General features: G+C 42.1%; 1 protein-coding gene across 1 annotated transcript in view; it reads right to left on the bottom strand.

Annotated features, from left to right (window-relative positions):
- LOC122659805 (kinesin-like protein KIN-14L) overlaps positions 1-13,073 on the bottom strand; it is a 114,018-nt gene that overhangs the window by 55,861 nt on the left and 45,084 nt on the right. Inside the window, exons 10-12 of the mRNA XM_043854938.1 lie at positions 8,626-8,777; positions 8,177-8,350; positions 7,052-7,198 (exon numbers count right to left, since the gene is read on the bottom strand). Of these exons, the coding sequence (XP_043710873.1) occupies positions 7,052-7,198; positions 8,177-8,350; positions 8,626-8,777 (473 nt within the window). The remainder of the gene's footprint in view (positions 1-7,051; positions 7,199-8,176; positions 8,351-8,625; positions 8,778-13,073) is intronic.

The raw sequence follows: 13,073 nt of genomic DNA, 5'->3' as shown, positions 1-13,073 counted from the left end.
ATTTCATCAAGGAGAAGCTCGAAGCCGGACTCATCTGTGTTCCCTCTATGAAGTTTGCTGATCAATTAACCGATGTGTTCACTAAGGGACTAAGTGGCAAAGTGTTTCTTCCTATCTTAGTCAAGCTGGGCATGCATGACATATATGCTCCAACTTGAGGGGGAGTGTTGGATTGTATGGGCCAGAATACCGTGGGGGTATTCTGGACTTTTTACTTCTTTTATGATATGTACAGCTATGTTGGCTTTGACAGGGACAATTCTGTCCATGTAATATTTTCTATTCATTATAAATATATTGCTTGGGGTCAGCCTTAGACATCCAAGCATTCAGCTCTAGGTTTATTCCTGTTAACATCTACTTTAGGAAAAAGGGGTGCTTGGACTGGTGGGCGGGGTTGGATACTATGGTGTGGAAAACTCTTCTTCTTCCAGCAGGTTGCAGGTCCTTCTGACCTTCATCTCACCAACTTTTTATAATAAAAAAATAATTTGTAATAGAATTAAGGTTTTGTGAAGGAATTGAGATGGAAGATGGGTGAAGGGGGAATCCCTTCACCCACTACTTAAACTATATATGGACTTTGAGCCTGTCTTCAAAAAACGCTAAATTTAATCCTAACTTTCCATAGTTTGGGCCCAAAAGTTATAAAAAATTATTTACACCTAGGTAGTTGCCAAACGGTTTCTCATTCTATACTATATTATGTCAAATGTTTACAAAACGATTTTCATTTTTTGATCGAAAAATGGTTTTTATTAATGATTTTTTTTTAAATAAGCCATACACAAAAATAAAAATGATACCAAAGAGAGCCTTAGTCTCTTCCCTTCTTCTTTCCTGTTACTATTTTCTTGCTGGCCTGCTCTGTTTGGGCCTTGGGATGATATTAGAAGACCGTAGTAGTGAGCTGATCTCACTCATTGTCTTACATCTCTTCCTGAAATTCTGGGCTTTAATACATACCTTGGGGGCGGCCAAACCTCATGAACTTTGGACCCTAACACTATCTCTGCCATGAGATCTAAACCAGAGCTCAGACTTGATTCGATCTTCCGGCCAGCCATGGTTGCTGTTGATTACATGGTGCTTCAGCTTGCTGAATCACTAGTGTGATGGAGTTACTAGCTTATAAAGCTAGCAACCTACCTCTGAATTTTAAAGCCCATCCGAACCCATTTGGTGGAGTTTGATCAATCCAAGATCCTCCAGCTGTTCCGCCTCTTTGTTTCGGACGAGACGTAGAAAACAACCTCTTGGGGTTGCCTTTAACCCTCATTTATTCTTGTTTTCCATTATTACCCCTTCCCTCTTTCCTTATTCTTCTTTATCCTCATTTTAACTTTCATTCCACGTCTGTCCCTACTCTTTAAATAAGAACCCCTTTGTATCCTAACCCCTATATGCCCCTTCCAAAGTACCCCCTTTAAGATTCTATTTTATAACCAAATTGCCACCCTCCTTAGAAATCTTCAATTTATTTACAAAATGGCCATCTTCCTCCTACTTTTGGCTGTTGTATAATCGGGTGGGCCCACAGTGAACCCAAACAGTGTTTTTGAACCCGGAATTGCATCATAGGAGGAATGAAGATACAGTGCTTGTTTGATTTCAATTGCAAGCCTATGGTATTCAATCCAATCAACATACCAGCTGAGAGAGCAAAGCTACAGTCAACCCGAGCAAAGCGTACGCAGATTCTGCAGTCACTAAACAAGGACCAGCAAGCTGGAAAGAGTGAAACCAACAAGGGCCACATGTGGACAAGCAGTCCAGCAAAGGAGAACAGTTGGAGAGGAAGTTGCTTCCCATACCACGGCGAGACTTCATATACCAGCAAAGTGACTTTGATAGTGGCCTTAGTCACTCCCACTTGTGAGTTGTGAACATAAATTTTCTAAGTCTATACAGTACCCAAAGATCTGCCAGACGAAATGCCCCCTACGAGAGACATTCAGCATGCTATCAATCTAGTACTAGGATCAACGTTGCCTAATCTGCCCACTTATCATCGCCCCAGTGAGCATGCTGAGCTTAAGAGTCAAGTGGACAAACTGCTGAGAAAGGGATTCATCCAAGAAAGCATGAGTCCATGCATTGTACCAGCCCAACTCATGCCAAAGAAGCATGGGTCGTGGCGCATGTCCATCGATAGTCTAGTCACTAATAAAATTACTATGAAGTACAGATTTCCTATTCCTTTTGATGATATGGGGGACATGTTGACGGAAGCAAGAATCTTCTCCAAAATAGATCTCAAAAGTGGCAACCGGAGGACTACCACTGGAAGGCGTTGCCACTGTGACTTGGTGCCTAGTGTGCTTTTCACGGAAAAGAGTGAAAAGGAGAGAGAATCGACACAGTGAAAGGAATAGACAGAATCAAATCTGCTTGGCTGATCTTCATGGCATGGGGAACTCGGATTCGACCACCACATTCGTATTTGTACCACAGATGAATGGAAGACAGCCTTCAAGACAAAGGATGTATTGTACGAGTAGGTCATGCTATTGGCCTTACAAATGCCCCTAGCAGCTTCATGAAAGTTATAACGCAGGCATTGCCAAGTTTCTTGTTGTCTATTTTGATGACATTTTAATTACAGCAAGGGAAAAATTACCATCTTCTCCACTTGAGGTGGGTGATGGAAGTACTACGAGCTAAAAAGCTCTACATCAACCTAAAAAAGTGTTCTTTCATGTTGCCCAAGGTTGTCTTCCTTGGTTTTATCATAACATCAAGGGGCATAGAAGCTGATCTAGAAAAGGTCAAAAGCATCATTGATTGGCCTATACCAAAGACCCTCACCAAATTTTAGGGTTTTTTCAAGGCCTCGCATGTTTCTACCAGCGATTCAATAAAGGATTCAGTTTTAAAATGGCACCCATCACAAAGTGCATGAAGCAGATTGGAGCAAAGCCAAGTTTGAATGGAATATATCTGCTACCAAAGCCTTCAAACTCATTAACAAGAAGATTATTGAGGCTCCAATATTGCAGCTACAAGATTTTGATCGCATGTTTGAGATTGTCACAAGTACTTCTCAGGTTGGTATTGGCGGTGCTTTATGCAAGGAGGCCACCACATGGCTTTCTATAGCAAAAAGTTGAACAATGAAAAGAAGCAGTACTCTACCTATGACCTTGAGCTATAGACTATAGTACAAGTGCTAAGGTATTGGAGACGTTACTTAATCTGTAAAGAGTTCATACTCTTCTCCGATCATGAGGCACTGAAGCACTTGCACTCTCAAAAGACAGCGAGTAATCAACATGCCAAGTGGTTGACTTACCTCCAAGAGTTTATATTTGCCTTAAAAGTATAAAGCCGGAAAGAACATAATGGTTGATGCATTCAGCAGAAAAGTACTGCCTTTAACCACCTTTTCAGCCCAGGGCATGGATATAGATCATGTTAAAGAGGAGTACTTTCAGATTCAGATTTTGCTACTGTTTACCAGACTTTACAGAAACGGGGTACAGATGCAAAATATTCATTGCATGAAGGATTTCTCTTCTTGTAAACATGCTTATGCATTCCCAATACATCCTGACAGCAGTACCTTATTTGGAAGCTACATGTAGGTAGACTTGGAGGACACTTTGGCAAAGATAAAACCATTCAGGTGGCTGATCTTTACTATTGGCCACATCTTCAAAGGGACACTTAGCATGTGATAAAAAGCTGTCGTACTTGCCAAGGAAGCGAAGCTAAGAAAACAGGATTATACTCCCTGATGCTTGTTCCTTAAGCACCAATGGTTCACATCAGTATGGACTTTGTACTTGACCTACCCACTACTTGGGAGATGCACGATTCCACATTTGTAGTGGTGGACAGATTCTTGAAAATGGCTCACTTCATATCTTATCGAAAGATCTATGATGCTAACCATATCGCAACCATATTTTCAAAGAAGTGGTGAGACTACATGGACTACCAGAATCAATTGTTTCCAATTGTGTTGTTAAGTTCATGAGTTATTTTAGGAAGACTCTATAGATGAGGACGAACACAAATTTACAATTTTCTAGGGCCATTCACCCACAAATGGATGGACAAACAGAAGTTGTAAAGCTTAGGCAACCTTTTGAGATTAGAAGACTTGGCTGTCAATACTCAACATTACTGAGTTCTCCTACAACAGTTCCATCAACCACACCACAGGTCGAACACCTTCCGAAATAGTACTTGGCATCCAGCCAAAGAGGCCAATAGATTTGGTTCCCCTCCCTACTCATGTTCAGCATCGAGTCTAACGAGTTCATAAGGCATATCACCATAGTTATTAAGGCGTCGCCAAGGCATCCTGGCGGTTTTGAAGAGTCAAGGCGTTTGGGGGCCTTGGTGGAAAGGCGCTACTTCATTATTTTATTATATTTTTTACATTTTATTCTATTTTCTATGTTCTTATTGGTTATGTGTATATGATTTTCTTACACTGCGATACACCGAATCATTTAAAAACAAAACAAAATTAAAATATGTAAAGTTTTATTCTATTTCTTATATTTTCATAGGCTTGTATACATTATTTCTGTATATTGTGTTACATGGAATCACCTAAGCCAAACAAAAACGAAAAAAAAAAAAACGAAAGTCCTCGCTCCTCACCATCTCACCCATAACCAAAAGAGAAGAAAGAAAACCTGCGAAAGAGAAAAGGAGAAAAAGGAGCAGCGGCGAGGGCGACTATCGCGACTCCCTAAGACCTCATTCCTCCCTCTCAGTCCCCATTTCGACCGGCGTCTGGTGAGGCAACGACATCTCCAGCCTTGTAAGTATTTTGCTTTTTTCTTTTTTCTTTTTTCCTTCAAAAATCTGAACCCCTTCTAACATCTTCACTCTCCACTCTCCACCGACATCTCCATCTCCAGCCTCAACCTCCACCGGCGTCCGGCGACATCTCCAGCCTTGAAGGTAAGTATTGTGCTTTATTTTTTTCTTTTCCCTTCTAAACCTCTATCTTCTAAAGTCTAAACCCTTTCTCTAACCATCTCCAGCCTCCACCCCCACCGGCGACATCTCCATTACCCTATCAACAGTCTCCACCCCCACCGGCGACATCTCCAGCTTCCACAGGAAGTGTTGTGCCTTTTTTTTTTCTTCTAAAGTCTAAACCCTTCTTCTAACCTTCTCCATGTTTCTTCCTTTTGCAGCGGTGACCTTTTACATCTTCCGGCACCGCTGTCTTCCTTTACTCCGGTATTCCGGCAGCATCTTCCAGCCAGCAGCAAGTGTCCTTTTTTTTCGGTTTCAGTTCTTCTCTTCTTCCGTCCAGCAGCACTTCTTCACTTCTTCAGGCCACTGGCTGGTGGCTTTGGCAGCTGCATCTTTTCCTTTTATTCTTCTAGCTTCTTCCTCTTCTTTGTTCCATGTCTGACCATCTTCTATTTTTTTTATTTTTCTTATTCTCCGATACCTTATTCTTCTGTGGCTGGCTTCTACTAGTGATGGCCGGTGGCTTTGGCTGCTGCCGGAGTGGCTGTTGCTGTAATTTCTGCAATTCAATGTAAATTGTGCATTCCTTAGTATAATTTATGAAATGCATGTGTTATTGTAAGTTATGCAATCTGTGGTTATGTAACTATTTATTCCGTGATTATGTGAGTTTATAATTCTAACATCATGTGAGTGAGTAATTATGTGATTCATTGATTTTGTAATTATGTGATTCACTAATTTTGTAATTCTATGATTATGCTATTTTGCAATTCCTTGATTATATACTTCAATTCTTTCATATTTATTTAGTATATAAGTAGAATTATATAAAAATTTATATGCTATTTGTGCCTAATAAAATGGTTATATAAAAAAAGAACACTAAAACGCCTTGTTCGCCAAGGCGACACCTTACGGCCACCCTTTCGCCAAGGCGCTTAAGTAGGCCCCCAAACGCCATGGTCGCCTTGCCGCCTTGATAACTATGCATATCACTGAAGTACACACCGAGGCAAGCTGACGCATTGCAATCAGTAATGATGCATACAAGACTGCAGCTGATCATCACCACTGATTCATTGAGTTTCAGACAGGTGACATGATAGAATGGATTGCTCCCAAGAGGTTTACACCCAGTACCAACATGAAGTTGCACCTTGGAAGTTGGGTCCATTCAAACTGCTGATAAGCATTTGACCCAATGCCTACATGCTTGAGTTGCCACCTGACATGTCCATTAGCAATCTTTTAATGTTTCTTATCTTTATTTGTATCACTGTATGTGGGTCCCAATTGAGAAGAGGGTGATACCGAGCAACTCTACGGATGCCATAGTTAGCTTCACTGGACAAGGACAAGATTTAAGATGTTATCGGCAACAAGTTTACTATGACACAGCAATGAGGCGGTTACAACTCTTTCCTTGTCAAATGGAAGGGTTGTTCACGGCCATGGAACGAGAACTCGGCGAGATCTCGATTTTTTGAAATGGCAAGATGGCTGGCGAAATGCATGGTTTTCAAGATCTCGACCAAGAGCTGACAACAATACTATCAATCAGGACCAAATACGTAGCTATTCTTCTTCTTTCTCCACCTCCTCCTCTTCTTGTTTCTTGGGGTTCATTCTAGTCAGGGACAAGTGGGAGGCAAGAGGGAGGTAAACCCTCAACTTTCTGTGACAACAATACTGCCAATCAGAACCAGATACGTAAATATTCTTCTTCCGCCTCAATCAGGACCAGGTACATAGCTACTCCTTTCTCCCCCTCCTCCTCCGCCTCTTCTTCTTTTTTCCTTTTCTGAAACTTTTAAGTGTTTGGTGTTCTGTGCATCTAGACAAACATGCTACAACTCCCCTTGGATGTACAACACTGCCTGGAAACCAAGGCATTGTCATAACAACTATGCATGTTAGGATTCTTACCTTCGAAATGACAATGCTCAACCAACAGATACCACAAAATCACTAAAGTGGAAGGATGCACAGATTACCAAGTAGGAGAACAGATAAAATTCCAAAGTAATGTATGAGTATACTCCAGTAGATAATTAAAGAGGAACCTACCATACCAATAGGAACAAAAGGAAATTGATGAAAGTACTACCTGGAGAGCCTGAATGGTTGAATCTTGTTGTTTTATCTGCATTTTTTTATCTTGGTCCAATTGCAAAAGATGAGCAACTTGATTTCTAAGTTGAGCATTTTGATCCTTTTCGATCTTATGCTTTTCAGCAAGTACTATATTTTCTGACTGCAACAAGAGAAAGAAGAGACAACCTATGTGTTAACCATGCATTTCAAAGGCAATGTCACACCACTCATAACAATGATAAACATGGTAAGACATCATGTCATTCAATAAAAGAGTGTCCCAGGGCACAAGCCTCCCGCTACTGCAGAGTCTGGGAGGAACAACTGTACGCAGCCTATCACGCAATTCAATGTTCACAAAAAATGAATGTGTTGCCCGGAAGGCTAAAAGCAATGTAAATAGTAAAATTGAGCAATGACGACTAGGCCCTGAAAAAACAGGCTTTCTATCATGCAATAACTGGCTGGAAAATCAATAGGTAAGATTATAAATAACACAAGGGACTTACTTTAGTTGTTTAGTGTTTTTATAACATAATCTTCCATTAAGTTCCTTCATAAAGTGTATTCCACTTTGAAGATTTGATTTATAGTTGGATATAAGATAATTATATGATTTTGTTTTGAAGTTGTACTAATAGTAATATTAACGGTAGCAGCTTTCTTGGGAGTAGAACTATAAGACCTCCACTTTCCTCTATCCAACCATTTAAAGAAAAATCCCATTCCTCCCCCATCAAATCTTTTGTCGTCTCTAGATCTACCTTCCAAAACACCTCAGCAGAACCTCAATCAATGTTGAGATTTCCAGCTCCCATACCATTCATGCCTCACTTTCAACACGTGAATCATGGATCCGATCCAAGCAAAAGATGCAGCCCAACTGCAGCTATGTATTAAGAGCGTATTTTTTTTAAAAAATTCTTACAAAACTTCTTTAAGTATTGGAACTTTCTCTGTTGAAAAGAAAATTTGGAGATAGCAATTAAACTTTCAAAGATTCGAGGAGGGGGGGGGGAACTTGGTTTGAGGATGATGCTTATAGAGAGTAAATAACATTGCCAAAACCATGTGGTAAGATGTGAGAACTGGTAAGCATGGAATGAAAATAGAAAATAGTATAAGAAAGTCGCAAGACCTTTAAATCTGACTGCAGTGTAAAAGAAACTTTCCAAGCCTTCTGGACTTCATTGAACAGTAGGACACATTGATCATTTGCATCTTTGAATGCCTGCTTTAATCCCACGAGCTCTTGCTTTAGATCATGGATTTCCTTTTCCTTTTCATATAATTCCTTGCGTGCATCATTTGCCTACATACAGAACAAGATTTCAATCAGAGAGCAATAACACAATTTTAAACATTTAAGCAAATTTATCAAATAGATATCCGAACCAATTCCAAATTTATGAGTTCGAAATCACTCTGTACGATAAGGGTTAAATAAAGATCTCATCAAGTAGCATACTAGCTCTAGTGTCAAGCCAAGAACTTTCTAATAATAAAACGCAAAAAAATAAAGATTTAGTCAAAACAAATACTTGGCTTTTAAATTATTCATAGATAAGAGATTTCACGGAAACTTACAACATCTCTCCATTTCTTAATCGTATCTCGATTACCAAGACTAAGTTCAGCATTGCGAGCTCTTGCAGAAAAATTGAGGGAGGATAAAGTTTCAGAGAGGTTTGAAACATTAGGACACAAATTGACAATCATCAGAGTCTTTGAGCTTCCACCTGCAAAAGGATTATTGTGCAAAATCATAAATTACCACAAAACCACTGACCTGCATAGAGTTTGTACGTTGTTCTCTGCTCTTAGAAGTAGGGCAGTGATACTAACAAGGAGGGAGGTGGGGGAAGAAAACCAGAAAAAAAAAAAAAGCAATTTTCACTACATGCATGACAGAAATAATGTAGACTCCTATTTTTTTAAACCACAAAAAACAGATTCTATTATGAGCATAGTTATCAAGGCGGCAAGGCGACCATGGCGTTGGAGAGAATCTAAAATCAAGGTGACACCAACAAGGCGGTAAGGCGCCCGGCTAGGCGACCAAGGAACATGGACGCCTTGGCGACGCCTTGATAACTATGATTATGAGGATGGAAGATGAACATTTAATAATAAAAAAATAGAACCATTGTCCATGAAAAGCTAATGTAAGCCACAAACGAAGAGAAAGAGAATGAAAATCGAAGAAAAAATAATGCACCAAATATGATATGCGTAAAAAGGGAGAGTTGAATAGCCTATGTTTACTCAATGACATCATAGACTATAATGACATCATAGACTATTTCCCCGGAGGGTGGGGGGAGATCTACTATAAAACTAATAAATAAGAATGAGGATCCAGTAAAGTCAAAAGACAAGGACTTTCCGCAACCACAGAGCCCAACCCGGTCCTCTCCCTCTCCCCAGAGGCACAAGGCATAGTTGTCAAGGCATCTCCTAGGCGTCCAGGAGCCTTGGTTGCCTTGCTTCCAAGCCCTTACCAATGCCTTGGGTCGCCTAGACGCCATGACAACTATGGCACAAGCCCAAATGCAAAGTGGAATTCTGACCAGGTTCCCACTCATGAAAGAAGGATCCCAATGCACATGCAGCGAACCATACTCATTTTGATCATAATTCCAAAGTTTTTTGCAGTTTTCATAGGTACAATATTGGGGACCTTTCGAGGTCTGAGAAACTATGTAAATTATGAAAACAAACTTCACTAAAAGAGTTTTAACAGCACTGGACTTGTGAGTTGGATAGAATGCGTGATGGGGTTAGCATGTTTTTTTTTTTTTGGGTGAATAAAAAAATTCATTACCAAAGAGGAAAGAAAGAAATACAGCAACCCTCAAATTAGGAGGGAGAGGAAAAGAAAAGACAAAAAAGCAACAGAGCCAAAAGACACAAACAGGGGAGTCAGATGCTCAAAGAGAGATGGAGGAAAGACCCCAGGATACAACAATAAGCTTGTTCCTTGGGATATCAATACAAGTGGAGGGAACAGCCGAACTAAGTTTGGCCTTAATTTCAAAAGAAATGGAATGAGGGAAAGGCCACCAAAAGTCATATCAACCCAAATCCATTCTCTGTCGAAAGGAAGGATCCGACGATTTCTTGGCCAGCAATTTGCAAGGATGCCTTTCCATATAGAGGACGAGAAACGGCAGGCAAAGAATAGGCGGTTGGAATCCTCAACCGCATTCCAACAATGACCACAACTGGGGGAGACCGCAATGTGCCGATGTCGAAGAAAGGACTGCATTGGAAAGCAGTTAGAAAAAAAACTCTCCAGGCCGTAAAACATTGACAAGGGATATGGTGCTTGAACCAAACAAGTTTCCTCCAAGGGGCTAACGAAGGACGAGCACGAATGAGATCCCAAGCAGCTTTAGAGCTAAAGGAGCCCAAAGAATTCGGCAGCCAAGTAACACAATCTCCTCTATGGTGGGGGTCTCCTCGTAGTAGAAGGCAAGATACCCCAAATATTATTAATCACAGGGCTGGAGGAGAACGGTGGAGTCCAGCCAACCGGGTCAAGAACATCGGCCACCAAAGAGCTTCGCGGAAGCCCAAAACCATAGATAGTTCTAGGACTGACCCGATGGAGAAAGATTCCCACAGGGTGCCAATGATCAAGCCATAGAGAAGTGGAGTTCCCATCACCATAATTGCCAAGGCAGCAAGACGACCTAAGGCGGTGGAGGGATGTCAAAGCGCTTAGGCGACAAGGCACCCAAGTGTTATTTTTTATTTCCCCTCTTTTCTAACATTATTTAGTACGCTACAATATGTACCTTATATCATCAAAAATCAACATTAAGCCACATCAAGTCATAATATATATATAAAATTGACCTGGTCACGACCTTCCCTCTTACACTCTGTTTTCCCCTCCCGTGACCTCTCCCTCTCCTTCCCGTCAAGGAATGGCATGGACTGCCCTCTTCAGCCAGGCACCAGTGCCCTCTAGAGAAGGTCTTCCCCTTCACTTCGTTACCCCTTCCTCTGTAGGAAGCTCTAAGGTTGCTCTCTGCCTGACTACCCTTTTGAACCATGAAGCGAGCATCTGGCTCAATTCTTTCGTTGGCCAATTCATTGGAAGCAGACCACCATTTCAGTTGTTACGCTCTCCCTTACTAAGCAATGGAGTCTTCAAGGGAATGTAGAAACTTAACTGATGGATAATGGTTTGTTCATCCTCGAGTTCTCAAGTGAAAATGAAAAGCAACGTGCATTGGAAGGAGGTCCATGGCAAGTCGGTTGGAAACCAATCTTCCTCCGTCAATGGAATCGGCATCTACAGCTTCATCGAGTTGACCTGAGTACCATCCCTCTGTCGAACTCCTTGACTAGTCTCCCTCTCTACTATTGCTGTACTGACAGGATCAGTATAGTTGGTTCCGTGTTGGGGAAACCTCTCTTTTCTGATGCAAGAACCAAAAGGAAAGATCGGTTAACTTTTGCTCGAATCTATACCGAGGTCTCTGCCAAAGAATCCCTTTTGTCCTCCATCACAGTTTTAGATGAAGAGGGATACTCATTCACACAAGAAATTATCTACGAATGGAACCCTCCCCATTGCCTTGTCTACAAAGTTTTTGGGCATGATTCCCAGAACTGTTCCCCCAAAATTGATGAGGTTGTTGACTGTGAAGATCCTCTGATTTCCTCAGTCACTATAACCTTTATTCCTTGGAACCACCACTCCACCAACTACCCCCCCCCCTCTGCCTCACCCTCTCCCTCCTCATGGCCCAACCTCTGCTTCTGACCTCCGATCACCCAGCCGTGGCCGGCGTCGAAGTCGCCGTCGTAGGGCGCCTCGCCATTGAGAGAAACCGCCTCTTGCTCTCCTTTGGAGCATGCGTCTAACACTCTTCCCCTACCGCTAGTCCATAGCCCTACAAGGACCACCGGTAAAAATCGATTCTCTTACCTGCGGTCCGTGGAAGATGATAGCCCTACAAGGACCTCTGTCTTTGCGCTCTCTGCTACAAATCTGCATCCTTCTGCGGCTCCTATCGCCATCCTTTCCCCTCCAGTCGCCATCGCCTCTACGCCCTAGACTGTTCCTGCCTCTCACTTTCAATCCCCCTTCTGCAGTTGAAGCCTATTCCCTGCCTTTGTTGGAAACCCTTTCGACCAATCACCATCCTCAGCTAGTCTCCTCTGCGCCTTCCTCTGTTAACGCTGGTAATTTTACAGCAGTTGAAGCCTTTTCCCCGTCTCAGAATGTCAGTAACTCCTCCCCTTCCCCTACTTCTGCGCCTGATCCCTTTTCTCTGTCAATCTCTCCCAGGCCTACCCCTTTAAGCTTGGGGATTACCAATTTCCTCAAAGGGCAAGTCAAGTCTTTTTTGGCCCCTCGTCCCTCTCTTCCCCCAATCTCTTCTTCCCCTAACGCAACCCTTTTGGTGGGCCCCTTGTGGTCTCTACTCCTCTTTCCATTCCCTCTTTACCCCGGCCCATCTCCCCATCCTCTTTGGCTGATTTCGGGGGCTTAATGGGCCGGCTAATTCATGCCATTCGGCCCATTAACCCTCCATGCCTAGCCCACCTTTGATTGGGCCTTAGCTCCAACATTGGATCGGCCCACTATGTGCCCAAGTCCAATGCCCTCCCACCCCTTTCGAGTTTTTCGCCGTCGTAACCCCAGCTCCCCTTCTTTCCCTAAAAATCGCCCCTACATAGCCTACTCCCTTCCCTGCCCGGAGAAGATTTCACCTCTGAGTATGGAAATCAAAGGTCATGCCTTCTATCGTGAGACTATGGATCCAAGATAGAGTGATATTGTTGAGGCTGGTTTGGGTGTCTTCTGCAGTTTAACGCGTTGTTTTTGGGCACTTACCCTCCTTTTTGCTAGTCCTTGCCTTTTTTGGCAGGGCTTTATAATTGGTTTGTGCTTGTTTTCCCCCCCCCCCCCCCTTCTTTCCTTTGGTAATGACTTTTTTATTCATCCAAAAAAAAGTCATAAAAATCAATATTAAGCAACACCAAGTCATCAAAAATCAATATTAAACAACATCAAG

Source organism: Telopea speciosissima, chromosome 4 (assembly GCF_018873765.1).
Source record: "Telopea speciosissima isolate NSW1024214 ecotype Mountain lineage chromosome 4, Tspe_v1, whole genome shotgun sequence".
NCBI classification, from domain to species: Eukaryota; Viridiplantae; Streptophyta; class Magnoliopsida; order Proteales; family Proteaceae; genus Telopea; species Telopea speciosissima.
This window is presented reverse-complemented; position numbering and strand designations above follow the sequence as displayed.